This window comes from Manis javanica, chromosome 15 (genome assembly GCF_040802235.1).
Source record: "Manis javanica isolate MJ-LG chromosome 15, MJ_LKY, whole genome shotgun sequence".
Taxonomy (NCBI): domain Eukaryota; kingdom Metazoa; phylum Chordata; class Mammalia; order Pholidota; family Manidae; genus Manis; species Manis javanica.
Window position 1 is genome coordinate 61,360,134 of NC_133170.1, and position 17,726 is coordinate 61,377,859.

The 17,726-nt window shown below is 38.2% G+C and overlaps 1 protein-coding gene across 12 annotated transcripts; it reads right to left on the minus strand.

Annotated features, from left to right (window-relative positions):
* Positions 1 to 1,111: 1,111 nt before the first annotated feature.
* Positions 1,112 to 16,718, minus strand: ZNF140 (zinc finger protein 140). Of its 12 annotated transcripts, XR_012125371.1 has the most exons (8): positions 16,497 to 16,717; positions 16,098 to 16,149; positions 14,389 to 14,515; positions 14,049 to 14,144; positions 6,561 to 6,611; positions 5,882 to 5,930; positions 5,089 to 5,142; positions 3,158 to 3,296 (listed from the first exon to the last, which is right to left on the minus strand). XR_012125371.1 is itself a non-coding variant. In XM_073222316.1 (7 exons), the coding sequence occupies exons 4-7, from the start codon at positions 14,420 to 14,422 to the stop codon at positions 2,155 to 2,157; spliced, it is 1,323 nt and encodes a 440-aa protein (XP_073078417.1). In that variant the 5' UTR covers positions 14,423 to 14,515; positions 15,891 to 15,974; positions 16,098 to 16,149; positions 16,497 to 16,698; the 3' UTR covers positions 1,112 to 2,154. The 12 variants fall into 12 exon arrangements, 11 of the variants coding, with proteins under 11 accessions (XP_073078417.1, XP_017512776.3, XP_036870066.2 ...); XM_073222316.1 differs by lacking the exons at positions 5,089 to 5,142; positions 5,882 to 5,930 and adding an exon at positions 15,891 to 15,974 and having other exon boundaries at positions 1,112 to 3,296; positions 16,497 to 16,698; XM_073222322.1 differs by lacking the exon at positions 5,089 to 5,142 and having other exon boundaries at positions 3,111 to 3,296; positions 16,497 to 16,718.
* Between the last annotated feature and the right edge of the window lie 1,008 nt (positions 16,719 to 17,726).

Below are 17,726 nucleotides of genomic sequence, written 5' to 3' on the forward strand. Positions count from 1 at the left end.
TTCCAGAGCCCCCAAACCTGCATTCTGTCCCCCAGTAAAGCCAGGGGATGTACACTGTTTTTAATGAAAAATAATAGCATAGTTATTTTCTGAAATCGCCCACCACAAATTAATAAAAGGACTTTTGTATAAGTTATGTAGTTCAGAATGCTGTTGCGTAAAGGAATTTTTAGGGAAAGTCTTATTTTTGATAAAATGATTCAGGTAATGTATCTGGTAAGCTGGACTGCTTATCTGTAAAGCACTCCCTCTCGGCCTGATTGCCCCACACTTACCTGATCACAGGCCTCTTGTCATTTTTACCCCATCACTCTTGACTCTTTTCCTTGTTCCAATAAGGCCACATTTGGTTTTTAAATAGAAAGTCCTGCTTACAACAGGAGAAAATAGATACTTCAAAATGCTGTGTTTCTTCCTAGATCCAGACCTAGTCTCTTCCATGAGCAAAGAGAAGCTATTACAAGGACAAGTGCAGTAGCAAGAATGTGTGCTGTCTACACTCCTCTAATTCATGTCATCAAGAACAGAGTAGGGATTCAGCCAGGCAATTCAGAATCCACCCCCATGTTTCCTAAAAAAACACAAAGATACCTAAATTCAGATTCTGAATCTGGAAGAATGGTAACCTCCTCAGACCAAATTTCCATAGTTTTCCATCATTACATTTCCATATAAATTATTTTGGGCAAGGTCCAATCAGCCCCATTCCTCCTAAGTCTATGACCACGGCCCTGAAAGTTAAAAAAAAACCCTTGAACACATTCTTGTTCACCAACGACCCCCAGATGGTGCTAGGGAAGTAATAATGCTGGCCACAATGTAGGAAAGTGAGGGTTTGTACAAAGAATTATTCTGGCAGAGTTTGAGGCCAAGTAAGACAAGTAACCATTAGGCAGAAGCTATGTATTGTTAGGTCACATTAAGTAAGAAAGGAAAAGCCTCTTGTTTTATGAAAGCTTTACACATACATGAAAAAATACACTGAGGCAGTTATTCCAGTGCTAAATTGCCTATTACATACACTCAATGCAAGCAAAGTTCTTAAAAGGCAATCAGATGCTTCCAGGATAAGATAAACCTCTGACTGGGACATTAAAAAATGGGCAAGGTGTACATGGAAAGTGAAAACATAATCTGATTTATTTTGACAAATGTGCTTACAAAAGAAATACCACTGTAAATGGAACAAGGAAAATTCCTTTTCCTATGATGTACCTTATTTACATTTTAGATTTAAGACATGTCTATTCATGTTCAAGGATAAACACGACAGCATAACCTTAAATCCAAACCCTGTCTCAAAGTTGAAACCGTAAGAGACCTAAAAACATTTCTATGATTATGTTCATGTTTCTACAAAAGCACACTATTCTTTATTGTTGATGTCAACATTACAGTGGTTCCATTTTCAGAATCATATATACAATAAAAGCTCAGCAAATCCACATTTGCTATAAATCCAAAGATTTGTAACCTTTTCTGAATTTGCTTTAAAAGAAAACCCAATAAAAAACTTTCACACAGATTCCCTCCTTAGGACTTCTCAGAATACTTAAGATTTTGCCATATTCATTACAACAGTTTTTTCCCCAGTATAATTCTATAGGTTTGAAATACTGAAGATAGTCACTCTGTATTGTTTATTTATAGGGTTACTTTTTCTCCTTGGAAGAATACTTAAAATTTTAATAAATATTGCACAGTAAATAAAGGCATTCCCAAATCACTGTTTGTGTGGCTTTGCTTCATTATGAGTTTTCTGCTGTACAGGAAAAAGTGCACCCTTATGGGTTCTGTCCTGCTTGAGTTGACAGGTACAGAAAAAGGGTTAATCTAAAAGCTTTCTCACATCTACTGGACCTTATTCTTCCCTGGTGGGAATTTCCAAATGTAGAGTAAGGGAATCCTACCAGTTGAATGAAGGGTCTTTTGAATACTGACTGACTTGATCTGGTTTTACAAATAGTGGGTGGCCACTAATGGCTTTCCCACATATTCCCAGGGTTTTTCCCCAGGATGTGGAATGAAGTATGGACCACATTTCTTCACATTCTATACATTCACATAAGGCTTTCCAAAACTTCTTTGAAGTCAAAATAAGGCATTGGCTTTTTTTTTATCCATAAATCCTTAGGTTTTCTCTATAGTATGAATTCACTGATCAGTAAGGAATGAGTGATAATTAAATGAATTTTCATACCTACAGGGGTTGTCTAGTGTGTGTGTTCTCTGATGCTTCGCAAGATTTGAGCTCCAGCTGAAGGATTTATTGCATACCTTACATACATAGGGTTTCTCCCCAGTATGAGTTATCTGATGTAGAATGAGGGAAAAGCTCCTACTAAAGGTTTTGTCACATTCAGTACATGCGTAAGGTTTTTCCCCAGTATGAATTTTCATATGTTGTGTAAGGGAAGCATGCCATGTGAAAACTTTACCACATTCATCACATTCATAAAGCTTTTCTCCAGCATGAATTCTCTGATGTTTAATAAGGAATGAGTGGCAACGGAAGGCTTTCCTACATTCATTGCACTCATAGGGGGTTTTGGTAGTATGGATGCTCTGATGTCGAGTAAGGTGTGAAGAACGGCGAAATGCCTTCCCACATTCAAAGCATTCATAAGGTTTCTCTCCAGTATGTGTAATCTGATGGCGAATGAGTTCTGAGCCACTGCTGAAGGCTTTCCCACATTTCCTACATATATACTGTTTCTTTCCTAAGTGGATTCTCTGATGTCGAGTAAGGTTTGAGGCACGGCTAAAAGCCTTTCCACATTCAGTACACTCATAGGGTTTCTCCCCAGTATGCGTTCTCTGGTGTTCGATGAGGAATGAAAGGTAACTGAATGTTTTATTACAGTCCTTACATTCATGGGGTTTCTTTCCAGTATGTATCATCTGGTGTTTCACAAGATTTGAGATCTGGCTAAAGGTTTTGCCACAGTCATTGCATACATACGGTTTCTCTCCAGTATGAGTTCTCTGATGTAGCACAAGGGAAAAGCGCCGACTGAAAGTTTTTCCACATTCATGACATCCATAGGGCCTCTCCGCAGTACTGATACTCATATGTTCAGACACAGCTTCCTGACGAGACACTGTCACTTGCCTGATACAGCCTTCATTTCCTTGCAGCATCTCAGTATCATCCGCACATTTCCAGCCTCCTTTGAAACTGGAATACTCAGGGCCTTGGGTTAGCATTCTTTCCAGTATCAAATACTGGGATGTGTAACCTTCACATACGACACTTTTTGGAGAAAACTCTTTATTCTCACCATTTGACTCTGAAACTGAAAAAAAAAAAAAAGCTAATATTTCTTTTCTCTGTATTGAGTAAACTAAAAGCCACTCCTCTCTTTCTAATGAGAGAACTGAACAAAATTCTCAGCATTGCATCGTTTTCATAGTTACGTAACAAATCTGAGCATATACCCAGAAATTCAAAAAACATCAAACAGAAGGGAAATACAACTGAATAGGGAGAAAGACTATAAATAAGTAACCAAAGATAAGGAAAAATAGAACTATCAGGAAAATAAGAAATTGGGGAGGATAGATGTTTAGCATTCCTCACCACCGTTTAAGATTTACTCGCTGCCAGAATGACTTGGTAATGAAAATTTCATAATGCTATTAATAAGTGAGTATTCCTAAAGTCCCACAAAGATATACCGTTCACTTCATGTCTTCAGAACATCACACAGTAACTTGTTCTAAGTAAGTAAATAAAATGTTTTTCTGAAAACTATCTTCAATGATTTTCACTCTAACTCTACTTTCCAAACTGGTATGTGAAGGTTAGCTTTGGTATAAGAGTATCTTTCCATCAAGATGCTCTGATAGACAAACCTGTTAGGCCCCAAGTTTCTCCAGGCTAAATTTAAGAAGAGGCTTTATCATTTGGGAGAGAATAATAATTTAATAATAATATGAAGGTTTTTTAAAAATATTTTTTTCTCACATCTTTACTCTTAGAAAACACATAGGGATAAAAGGCCATAATGTATTCAACTTATTCTCAGATGTTTTAGCAGAAAAATCATACATCAGATGATAAAACAAGGCAAAATGTTAGCAATAGATGAATGTGAGTAAAGGGCATATGAATATTCTTTGTACTATTCTTGCAACTTCTCTGAAAGTTTAAAATTATTTCCAAATAACACATTAAGAATTTCATTTTTCTTTGAAACACATTTCCATATTTATTTTGTATGGGGGGATGCTATCTTTTACTATCACTGACTGTAAACTTACAGGGTAAAGTAAACAGACCTCATATTTATTTAATATGTATCTAAGCAATGAATCAAGATCTGTACATATATAGTAGGCCCATAAAAATGAAAGATTAGGGTAAGGGAAGCAGTAAAATAGCTATTAGGAAAACTATGATCTCAATAAAGGAAAAACCTTACCTGACTCATCAATAAACCTATTAACATCTGAGCACTTCCCTAAGAGCCTTGGGGATATAAACTGAATCATTCTCTTTGGGAATAAATATAAATAGGGAGATAAAAGAGACACAGAAGAAAACAAAAAAATGAAAATAAGGCTCATTATACTTAGAGTAAAAATTGTATGAAAGATCAGAGTTGAGATATAAAAATCCATTGCAACAGATAAAGAAAGGCTTTATCTGGAGAGGTATCCTTGAAGAAACTAGTTGGGAGCTGAAATATAGTATCACAAATACCAGGTGAACTTGGATATTTAATGATGTTAGAAAAAGCTGTTGGAGTTAACTGCACAGACTTAGTATACTATTTGCCATATGATTTCCCAGACCAGTGAGAATGAAAGTAAAAAGCAAAACCAAGAAAACCAGGCTCAAGATATGAGAAGAATGCTGAGTATATATTCCTTTCCCTCTTCCCTCCCTCAAAGTCACCTCACCTCCTCCCATCACCTACTATGCCCATGTTCTTTTTTGGTAGATGTCAAATGGATTTGGTCAAACTTAGCACTTACACTTATTAAAAGCCTAATGGAATACAATATGTCCCTCTTAATCTAACAAAATTCCTATGATAAATCAGCAGCTAATATATTAAAAAAACCAGAAATATCCTTTCTCACCAGTATTACTTCAGATCATTGAGGAAGAATTTGATGTTGTATGAAAAAGAAATTCTGGAAAACAAGATTTAAAAAATCATTATGGGGAGACTTCCGGTTTCTGGTCCTACACATAAGGAGCTTAGAAATCACTACTGTCTTGTGTAGCAGAGAAGGCACATAGTGGATCTGTGGCATCTTGCTGCACTGATGGACAGTGACTGCATTGGGGTATGGGTGAGGACTTGATAATATGGGTAAATGTAGGAACCACATTGTTTTTTTCATGTGAAACTTTCATAAGAGTGTACATCAATCACACCTTACTAAAAAAATTTTTTAAAAATCACTACTGTCTTAAAAAGTAAGAAGCTGAACTGAAAAATCAACTATTTTAAAATCCATAATCCATCAGAGAAGTGAGGTCACAGGGCAAATCTCTGTCCCCCAAAATTGAAGAACAGAAAGATACAGAAAATCCACAATTTACTAGAGCAGAAAACACAAGCAGACCCTTTGCAGGGACCAGTGCTGGAGCAGAACTGTAACTGACGGGTAGCTGAAGGCTCAGTATTAATGAGTGAGTTAAAAACTCCAAGGGGACCCAGGCATCATGGTAACCCCCGCCCCAAACACTTTTGTTTTACCTCCAGTACTTCTGCCAGGTCTCAACAGCAAATATTAGAGAAAAATCCCCTCATGCTTCCAGGAGGGGGAGGAGAAAAAGAACCACTTTGAAATATACCAAGAGCATGCTGTTCTCATTAACAAGGCCTGCTCTCAGGAGAAACTATTTTACCAGAGCATTACATACCTGGGAGAAAAATACTCAATTCCTGCCACCTCTAGTCACCCTGTACCACCTAAGTGGGGGAAAAAAGCAGGTGAAGTTTACAGTTTAGGGGCACAAGTTCACCAAAAGATTGAGACTTAATCATAGGACTGTATAACGCTTCCCCTGCCCCCAAGGCTTACTCCTACATTACTAAAGGTCTATTTACCATAGTTCCTTTTACTCACATCATGTCCACCTCTCAAAAAGAAAAAATTGTAAGGCATACTAAAAGAAAGAAAAAGCACAGTTTGAAGAGATTGAAAAAGCACCAGAACCACAGTTAGATATGGCAGGAATGTTGGAATTATCAGATCAGCAATTTTAAAAAGCTATGACTAATATGCAAAGGACTTTAATGGAAAAAGTAGACAACACTCAAGAATGGATGTAAATTATTGGTGATTATGGTATCAGTGTAGGTTTATCAACTACAACAAAAGAACCATTCTTGAAGGGGCTGGTGTTGATGAGAGAGACCATGCATGTGTAGAGGTGAGGGAATATGGGAAACCTCTGTACTTTCCCATTTTGATGTGAACCTGAAATTGCTCAAAAAAATAATGTCTTCATAAAAGACAAAATGCTAAGGATCAAAAACCCTATAACAAAAATGAAGAATGCCAGAATGCCATTGATGGGCTCAGTAGTCTGTACTCACCTGAGGCAAAAATCTCTGAGCTAGAGGATATCTCAATGGAAACATCCAAAACTGGAAAGCAAAGAGAAAAAAGATGGGTGGGGAACCAGAGCAAATGTCTAAGAACTGTGGAATAAATACAAAAAACTGGAATAAATACAAAAGGTATAACATACATATTGGGAATACCAGAAGGAGAAGAGAGAAACAGAGACATTATTTTAAGCAATAATGACTGAGAATTTCCTCAAGTTAATATCAAATGCCAAACCACACATCCAGGCAACTCAGAGACCACAAAGCAGGACAAATGTAAAAAATACTACACCTAGACATATCTTATTCAAACTTCAGAAAACCAAAGATAAAGAAAAAATCTTGAAAGGAGCCAGAGGGTGGAAATTTTTATCTATTTGGAGCACAGATAAGAATTACATCTGACTGCTGTGAAACCACACAAAGAAGAGAATGAAGTGAAGAAAAAAATAACCAACCTAGAATCAATACTTGAGAAATTATGCTTCAAAGGTGAAGGATAATAAAGATCTTCTTAGTTATCAAAAACTGATAAAACTTGTTACCAACACACCACCTTGTAAAATCCAACAACTATTTGTGAAAAAACTCGAGGAACTAGGAATAGAGTGGAATTCACTCAACTTTTAAAGATCACCTACAAAAAACCTACAGCTAACATCATACTTAACAGCGAGAATTTGAAGCTTTCCAGCTAGACTGAGAACAAGGCAAGGATGTCTCTTCTCACCACTGCTTTTCAGCATTGTACTGTGATTCTTACATAGTGTAATAAAACAGGAAAAGGAAATAAAAGGTATACAAATTGGCATGGAAAAAGTAAAACTTTTTATACACTGATACACTGTTATCTATGCAGAGAATCTTGACCAAATGATTCTAAGGTTTATTTGGAGAAGCAAAAGACTTAGAATACTTAATACAATATTGACGAAGAAGAAAAAACCAGAAGACTGACACTACCTGACTTCAAGGCTTTACACAAAGATACAGTAATCAATACAGTGTGATTAGATAAGTACATTACAGGAACAGAGAGTTCAGAAGCAGACTTGCATATTTACAGTCAACTCATCTTTGACAAGGAGGCAAAACTACACAAGGGAGCAAAGGTAGTCTTTTCAACAACCAGACATCCACATGCATAAAAATGAACCTAGACAGACATTATACTCTTCACAAAAATTAATTCAAAATGGATCATAGACCTAAATGTAAAACACAAGACTACAAAATTCCTAGAAGGTAATATGGAAGAAAACCTGATGACCTTTGTATTTATATCCAACACCAATGGAAAGAAGTAGTTAATAAGCTGAACTTCATTAAAATTAAAAACTTCTGCTCCGAAAAACCAATGTCAAGAGAATAAGACCATAGACTAGAAGAATATATTTGCAGAAGACTTATTTGGTAAGACCTATTATCCAAAATATACAAAGAACTCTTAAAACTCAAATATCTTCTTAATGGGCAAAAGACCTGAACAGATACTTCACAGATGGCAATTAAAATATGAAAAGATATTCAACATCATCTATCATTTGGGAATGGTAAATTAAAACAAGACACTACTATATACCTACTAGGATGGCCAAAATCCAATCCACTAACATCACCAAATGCTGACAACAATGTGGATCAACAGGAACTCTCAGTTCATTCCTAGTGGGAATATAAAATGGTATAGCCACTTTAGAAAACAGTTCGGCAGTTTCTTACAAAACCAAACATACTCTTACCATATAATTCAGCAAGCGCAAGAGCTCCTCGGTATTTACCCAAATGAATTTAAAACACATTCACACAAAAACCTGCACATGGATACTTACAGCAGGTTTATTCATAATTGCCAAAACTTGGATGCAACTACGATGAAAAAAATAAACTGGCACATCCATACAATAGACTATTATCCATCACTAAAAGGAAATGAGCTATCAAGCCATGAAAAATGTATAAAAGAATTTTCAATGCATAATATCAAGTGAAAGCTGGTCTAAAAAGGCTAAAATGCTCTATGAATCCAACTACTGACATGGAAAAGGCAAAACTATGGAAACAGCAGTGGTTGTCGGGGGTTAGGCATAAGGAAGGGATAAACAGGCAGAACACAGAGGATTTCAAGGACAGTAAAACGATTCTGCATGATACTACACTGGCAGATACATCATACATTGCTCAAATCCCATAAAATATGCAACACCAATAGTGAACCCTAATGTCAACTATGGACTTTAGGTGATAATGATGGGTCAGGTAGATTCACCAGTTACAACAAAGGCACTGTTGTAGTGTGGGATGTTAACAGTGGGGGAAGTTGGGAGCACGGGGTATGTGAGAACTCTGTACTTTCCACTTAATTTTTCTGTAAACTTAAAACTGCTTTAAAAAAGTTTATAAATTAAAAAAAAAATCACTACAGTATTTGCAAGGAAGAATCAATCTAGAAAGGGTTAGGATATTTTTATTACTACAATAAAGACTGAGAGATATAAACACACAAATTCACTAGTGTTCTTATAGTAAAATAATGTAACTTGTTAGAAAAGAAACTAAAGGAAAGTTACTTAAGAATAAATTCAGTAATAGGTATACAGGGATTTTACAAATAAAATTCAAAATTCTAAGGAGCTGTGCAGATGACTCCTAAATGTGTGCTATACCTCAGTATCAGCGTCTGTTTAAGAAGCAAATTCTTGAGTTCTACCACAAACCTAATGACTTAGAATTTCTGGTGTGGAGCCTGGGGATATGTATTTTAAAACTCTCCAAATAACTAAAATTTGAAAAGCACTATGATGTCGCATGCTCCAGAATATGATGTCAATTGTCTAGAGAATAATCAAGTATCTCGCAGACCCAAAACTCATTAAATTACAAACTGATGTAAACTCCCCTTCCTGTTCACATTTGCTCATCTTTTTTTCTTTTTAAGGAAAAAAATAATACCAATAAAAAGAAAGGTATCAACCTCAATTTCTCAATCATCTTCATAGCTTTTATCTAGTCAATCACCAGGTTCTTTTGAGTCCACTTTGTTAATTTGTTACCAATCTGTATAGTTTTTTTTTCATTCCCTAGACACCTTCACAGATCAAGATGATTGTATCTAGACTAGGTTATGGTATGGCAACAATTCTTTAATAGTTCTGTTTTCTAGTCTTGTTTCCAACAAATCTGTTTTCCAAACTGTAGCTAGAATAACCTTATAAAATGCTTGCTGCCTAAAATCTTTTGATGACTCCCTATTAGCTGTGGGATGAACTCCTAAGTAACATGACTTTAAAGCATCTGCATGAACTGGGCAGTGCTTTCCCTAACCAGTCTTAATTCCCACCAAGTCCCTCCTTGCACTATATAGTTTTGCTCAATCTAGACTGAACCTCATATCTTCATCTTATCAGTATGATCTTTCTATATGCTATGAATTCCCCCCCACACTTATAAAAGTTAATGTGAGTGGCTCCACTCCTGTTAAGATGGAGTAAGTATACTCCCACCTGTCAACCTATTGAGTGCAAGTAAAAGCCATGGATGGAATGCATGCAGCTGTCTGAAGACTCTAAAAGTAAATGGTAGCAAGTTGATTGGGGAAAGAAAACAACTCAAAGTAACACTTAACTGGTGGTTGAGTTTCTTGGGTGTTTTTTCCTTCCAGTCTGTCAAACTAAACTCAAAGGCACCCTGAAAGCAAGAACTGTTCAGAAGATAAGAGGAGAAAGAACTCCAAGAAAAACCTCTCTTTCTGGTCTGAGGAATGGGAAAGAAAATCATTACTAGTCAGAGAAATCTTTTGTTTGTTCATTTCCCATTCTCTCCTGCCCAACCCAAGGCAACAGTAACCATACAATCAAGACCCCAAGGCAGGGTAACCTTTCTTTCAGCACAGGGTCTATGGTCCCAATAGCACAGAGGTAATGCCAGGTTTTTTTTTTTTTGTATCTCCTTGTTGCTTGGCTGCAGAGGCAGACCCAGTTACAAGAAGTGAATAGCACAGGGGAAACTAAAGGTCTGGCTTTCTATCCAGCTGACCCGAAAGATGAGGCCCCAGAGCCAAAAAGGGTAGGGGACATTGAAGAAGGGAGCTCAGGAAGATGATCCCATAAAGTTGTGTATGAAATCCTGGGCTGGTCACTGAGTTGTATATTCATGGATTTGACCCTCTATAGCATACTAATACCTGTGTGAACTGAAACAAGGGGGAACCCACTGCCCAAGTTCCAGCAAGGCCACTAAAGTGTGCACAGCAGGAACAACAGACCTACAATGGCTTTGAAAACTATACTGTCATTGGAACCACATACACAGAAGACAGGTTAGAACATGTAGCCTCAACTCATCTGTACCAACAGCCTGCGGAAATAAAGTTAACATGTCAACATAATTTAAACAAGACCAAAGTCTTAAAATATTTAAATGATAGGTTAAAAATCCAAAGTTATAGGTCATACAGAGAAACAGGAAAATTTCATCATCTTGCAGGGAAAAGACAATGAGCTATAAAACACATTTACAGAGCATTTATATATGGATAATGCATTGAAAAAATATTAGGCAAAACTGTTATTTTGTTGTGAAAATGATATTTTAATTATGTATAAAATGTCCCTATACTTATACATGATAGTAAAGAACTATGCAGTGAAATGTCAAACGTATCTCTTTAAATTATTCCATAAAAAAAGGCTGAGGTGAACTAATACAGTAAAATGTTATCTACTATTAAATCCATAACTAAAACTGTATAGATTTATGCAAAGACAGAAAAATAGACAAACAAAAAAGATAATTCAGAAACATACAAAAAATGACATTTAACTTATGACAAAACAGGGAAAAGAACAGGTATGTCAATAAATGGTGCCATGGATAACTTGGATGTCCACCCAGAATAGAAAAATTGACCACTAACTCACATACACAAATAATAAACTGAAAGAGAACAATGGGTTTAAATGTGAATGGCAAAATAACTAGGCTTTTTTAAGAGAAAATCTAAAAAACTGTAGGGAAAGATTTCTTAACAGGTCAAAAAATATATAAATCATAATGGGAAAGACTGGTAAATCTGAATACACTAAAATTAAGAATTTCTGTTCATCAAAAGAGGTTATTAAGGGGAAAAGTTAGCCCCATATGAGAGAAGCTTTTGCAGTGAATATAATTAAGAAAGGATTTGTATCTGAAATACATAACAAATATATTACAGATCATTGAGGAAAGACAGAGAATCCAATAGATAAATGAGCAAAAACCTTCAAAAAGCACTTAACAAATGAAGGTATCTAAATGTCCAATAAAAGTATGAGCAAGTGCTCATCAGTAATCAGAAATGCAAGCTACCAATGCACACTCTTCTGCTAGGTGAATATTATGATGCTTAACTGTGTCAGGTGTTGGTAAGTATGGGGAGCCAGAGGAAGCCACTTTTCTGTGTTTGTGGGAGTGTAAGTCAGCAAAGCACTTTGGAGAACTTCAGCATTACCTAACAATGTGGAAGAGGTGCATCATCCTTTGACCCAGCAATTCCAGTCCTAGTTACATACTACAGGGAACCTGTGCCAGTATGTACCAGGATACGGTGACGGCAGAAACACTGCTTGCAAAGGCCGTAAACTGCAAACAACCCAAGAAGCCCTCAATAACAGAATGGATAAATTGGGGTGTACTTATTTATACAATGAAACAAACTACTAGAGCAATATGCAAAATGCATAAATCTTCAAATAATTTTGAGAGAGAAGCAAACTACAACATAATGTATCCATTATGAGCTTCTCTATCTCAAGTTCACAAACATACAAACCTGAACCATGGTGATTAGAGAGACAGTTGATAAAGCTCTAAAGAATATCGAGGAAGTCACTACCATTAAGGTAAGGGGAAGATTACTTTTCAGTAGAGGGTGGGGGTGACTGGGATGAGCGCAGAAAAAGCTCTAAGGCATCTCTTCTGTTCAACAACCTGAGTGGTGGTGACATGGGTGTCTTTTAATAATTTAAGCTGCACACTTATCTTTTACACATTATTTCTGGGTGGTATTTCACCTTTCAAACAAGGTACTGGGAAGCCCACAACAATTCCAACAGCTGTTGTATTAAAGTAGTGAAAATAGAGGCAATTTTAATGTTTGCCTTTTACCTTACTTCCCTTGTATATAGTTTTGTAAGTTTCATTATTTTAAAAACATTTAGAAAAAGGACATCTCTTCAATTCATACTTAAAGCCTCCCTGCCCTTGTTCCACCTTATGACCTCGGCTCACATCCATCTTTCTTTCTACATCCTCCTTAAAGCCAGAGCTCAGTTTTCATGGCACCTGCTCCGGTTCCCTCATCAGTCCTTCCAAGCTGCTGCTTCTCATTAAATGTAAGCATTCCTTCTCAATAGGACTCAATAGGACTACTCTCTGAAGCTCATGAGAGGTTTGCTTCAGGAGCCACTGTAGAATTTATGAAACTTTTCATCAATACATATAATTGAAGCTCCACAGATATTCTATGTCAGAATCTTCAAGAGTGGCGCATAGCCACATTTTTTAAAGAGCTTCACCAACAATTCTATTGTCAACCACAGCTGAAGGCTTTCTCAAGGCTGTCTCAATCAATCTCACTGCTTCAAATTTTGCTTCTTAAGATTCCTACATCCACATCTCTAACATCAATTTTTTTTCTAAGATACATCCCAAAAATCTGTTGCACAGCTTCACTTGGAAATACTATCCTCTACTCTCATAAAGCATACCTCCAATTAATTCATCTTTTTTCTAAAACCAATCCTTTTCCTGTCTTTTATGTTTCTATTACTACTATCCCTATTCAAATTATCCAGGCTTAAAACACCAACTGGAAATTCTTTTTTTCTCACTGCTGAACTGCCAATTTGATAATCTCTAACAAAGTTATTATAGACCCATTTTATTTCATGAGGCCACACCTTCCTTGATAGTAATTGCTATTTGATATGCCCTATACTCTCTCTAGCACCTAAGAAGTCTCCAAAAGATTAAAATTTCAATTAATATTGTTGAGAATATATAAATGAATGAATGAACCCATCGATTAACCAAAGAGTAATGAATTTATCTTTACAAGATGGTTAAAAAGAACAGCAGGATAAATAAAAATATACACCTTTTATTTTAGGCAATAGACACATCAATTTCAAGAAAGGAAAGGGAGGAGAAATTAAAAAAAAAAAGAAAAAAATTCAGAGCCAAGACAGAACTAACAATAGAAAGGACACATCTATCTGTGAGAAAGTGGGGGAAAGGCTACAATGAGAACTTAAGGCAGAGTAGTGAATAGCCATGAAGTGGTCCCTTACAGAACTGTGAGTACAACTTCACATTCTCTGTATCTCTGCTATCTTTAAGGGAAAACTTTTCAAGCAACATATAAAAAAGTATTGTTTCTCACTGACTAAATGGGTTGTTATTTTTTAAAATTTCCCCACCAGCTTCTAAACTCACCTGAAAACAGATCTCTTCTCTTATCTTCTTTCCCCAGCCATGGCTCTTTCCCTTGCTCCAATAAGGAAACCACATACGGCTTAGAAATGTTAAGACCTGCTTACAGAAATTGAAATAAATTCATAATCAGTCCTGAATTCTCAGAAAAAAGGGGCCATTACAAGAATTTTGAGAAATAAATATGAAAGATATCTAAAGATTAGGTAAAGTTATGATCGTCAGCTTAAAAACTAATTTTAAAAAATACCTCCTTGCAAATATGCAGCCAGATAATTAGGATTCAGAATAGCCATCCTAAAGGTAAAATTCTGACTAAGAGGAAATAAGGAAGAATACTTACCCAGTGAGACCAGGTGGCCATAGTTCTCTAACATTACATGTCTGTACAAATCTCTTTGAGCAGGCTGAAGCCATTCCCACTCCTCCTGGGAAAAGTCTATGGCCACATCTTTGAATGTCACTGACCCCTGAAATGACATAAAGATAACTGGTCAACCAGCACCCAAGCTCCCAAAGGCCCTGATTAAGAAGTGAAACAAGTCCCACTGTGGAGAACAGATGGTATATGTAAGTAGTGGCAATGGGAGTTTCTATAATCATGGGTAATAAGAGTATAACTCAGAACGTAGCAGTTTCATTTTGTATATAATTGGAGAACATTTGTTGAATAATTGGAGAAAAGGAGAGAAAATACATGTCATTTGTCCAAGATAATCTACAGTTTTATGAAAGATAAACGACTATACACATGAACACCATGGATTTCTGGCTATAGTTTTTTAAATCCCTGAAATCTTAGAACATTTGATGAATAATGAAAATAATTCCTTTGTATTTAACAGACAAAAATTATTATTTTTTTCTTAATACCAGCCTATTTTTATATGAGTTAGCAAAGAAGTTCTTCATGGTAACAATTGGCTGTACCAGAGAGCAGCAGGATATTCCAGAAGAAACATCAGTGAAACTTAAGAGGCAATTTTAACAATGTCACAGAACAACCGGGGATAGTAAGTAAAGTACAAGAACCTCCCAAAGACAGAATATAATACCTCCAAGGATGAAATCTGAAGTTTTTTCCTCCAGGTTTAGGGGGAGTAAAAGTCCCTGCTTTGCAGCCTGGTTTTGTACCACTCAAGTGATCTATCTACATAACTATCAGTCAAGAACAGAAATTGCAAAAGGTCCCAAATTAGAAGAGCCCCAGAGTTATATTTTACTAACTAATGAATTGTTTCCTAGAGTAAATGGGATCTGAAGCACAGGTGGAAATCGGACTGCCCAGCAAAACTCCAGATCCTCTGGATTTGGAGGCAAGTATGACAAGAAGTGGTACACAAAATGGAACTAAATACAGAGACTAATTTGGAATAGTTGGCCTTCTCATCCCTCACCTCTGTGAAGCATAACTGTCAGCCAGGCATTTAGTCACTATCAGAACAAAAATAACCGGCGTTCCTTGCTAAGGAACCTTAATGCCATGTCTGAAAAATAAGCTCTGTGAATTCAGAGACTGTGTTTTGCTCACTGATGCATCCACCCAGGATCGGTTATATATGAGAATGGACTGTTAAACACAGACTGCTGTACTGTACACTCAAGTTTCTGGTTCAGAAGATCTGGGATGGGACTCATAAACATACATTTCTAACACGCCCTAATAAGTTTCTAAATTCTCAGGTGATCCCCGGATCACACTTTAAGACCACTGATAGGGGTGCTGAAAATAGATGCTCAATAAAAACATGATGAATAAATGAATGGACAAACACAAGAGACATAAACCATTTTTCATTCTAATACTGGGAAAAAGAGGAAGCAACGTAAAAGTTAGCTCCCTACCTTCTCACCCTAGAACATGCCTGCTGGTCAGAAACCCCGCTCATATGGGGACGGCTTTCCGTCAACCCTCGTGAGTACAAGAGCCTGAAGGGGAGGAACAGGGACAGCATCCTGAAGTTCCGCCGGCCAGGAGCCTTCAGGAGAAAGCCTATGTCCCCGAATCCTGAAAAACACAACTGAGTTATAAGAAAGGAAACACCAGCTTACCTGGGGCATGGCTCGCAGTAGACCGAGAACAGCACAGTGTAAAACGGCCGAGCTGCAGGGAAAAGAAAGCAGCCCTGAGTGTGCACGCCAGTTGAGCCCTGCCAGGGCCACCGGGTCCCACCAGCCGTGGAGCCCTGTCGCTCCACAACTACCGGCTTCATCCTCAGGGAACCGAGGATCCAGGGCACCCGGCAGGACTCCCACTCTACTACAGCGTAGCTCCGATGAGCCTACACTTGACCTGCCCCCCAAAACTTTCTATTTTAATGGTATCACAAGACAGCGCGTTCCTCCGCTTTTGGCTGGGTGGGCGAACCATTCCCGAGTCCTGGACGGAGTTACTATCCCGGGACCCCCGGCAGGGATCCCAGCGCAGGCAGCTTGGGCCCCTTCTCTTACCTGGGACCCAACACGGTCCAGACTCGGATTTGCGTCCGGGGAACCTGACTCCAGGGTCGCGCAAACAGCGCCTTCAGGAACCTCAGGGACCGGCCCCGGGACCAGGCCGTGGCTTCAGACAACTACACTACACAGGGCCCACCGCGGCCTCCGTGCGTGGGAGGAACTGTGGGACCACAATTCCCAGAAGGTTTCGCGCCCACGGCGTCAGACCACGGCCTCAGAAAACTACGCTTCCTAGAGTTCACTGAAGCGCGCGCACACACTCACTCACTCACTCATTCACTCTCACTCTCACTACGACGTCCAGAAAGCCTCGCGCCCGCAGCGCCTAGGACTACACATGCCAAGGCGCACAGCAGCCTTGGGCCTGGGAGGAAGTACGTCCCCAACTCCGTAAAAGCACGACCAGGGAGACAAAGGGACTAAAAACTACACTTCCCAGGGGCCACTGCGGCCTCCCTGCGTAGGAGGAAGTACGCCCTCAACTCCCAGAAGGCCCCGCGCCCACGTCTCCAGAACAAGACACGGGACTTCAGATAACTACACTTCCCAGGGCGCACAGGAGCCTCCATGCGTTCGCTCACGTACGCGCACGCACACACACTTCAAGTTCCAGAGCGCCGTCTCCTGCAGCTTCTCGGCGTACGATTCCTCGGCCTACTTATTAGAGGTGCTGGTTTGGGGCCTGGGTTCTGGGGGACAGATCTGTAACAGCTGTGTAAGAAGCAGCAGGTACCTAAGAACCCTGATAACACTACATGTGCCAGAAGGTGTGAGGTAAACACCACAAAGATTTAGGGGCCTGATATCAATGACATTTGTAGAAGTTGAGTGAACTGAGGAATGTTAGGATATCCTCTAAGGTATAGGACAAGTTACTAAAATTCACACACCACACAGGAAGAGCTACAATGCTTGGAGGGGTTCTTTGAATTCGTAAGGCAGTATTGAACACATTTGGAAATTCTACTCTAACCAATTTCTTGCATAATTTGGAGAGCTTACAATTTTGAGGGGAGCCTAGAATGAGACCTGGATTGGTGCAAGGTATCCCAAAAGTTAGGACGTGATGCAGATCTGTTAGAAACCAAGGTAGTAAGGATCCTGACAGGAATGAAACTGGAACATCATGGTCAAGGAAGTCTGAGGAAAAAGTAACCTGGTTGAACACAATTTGGTAGTCGACATAATGCATGTGGATTTTTATGTCTCACATTAATTCCTAGA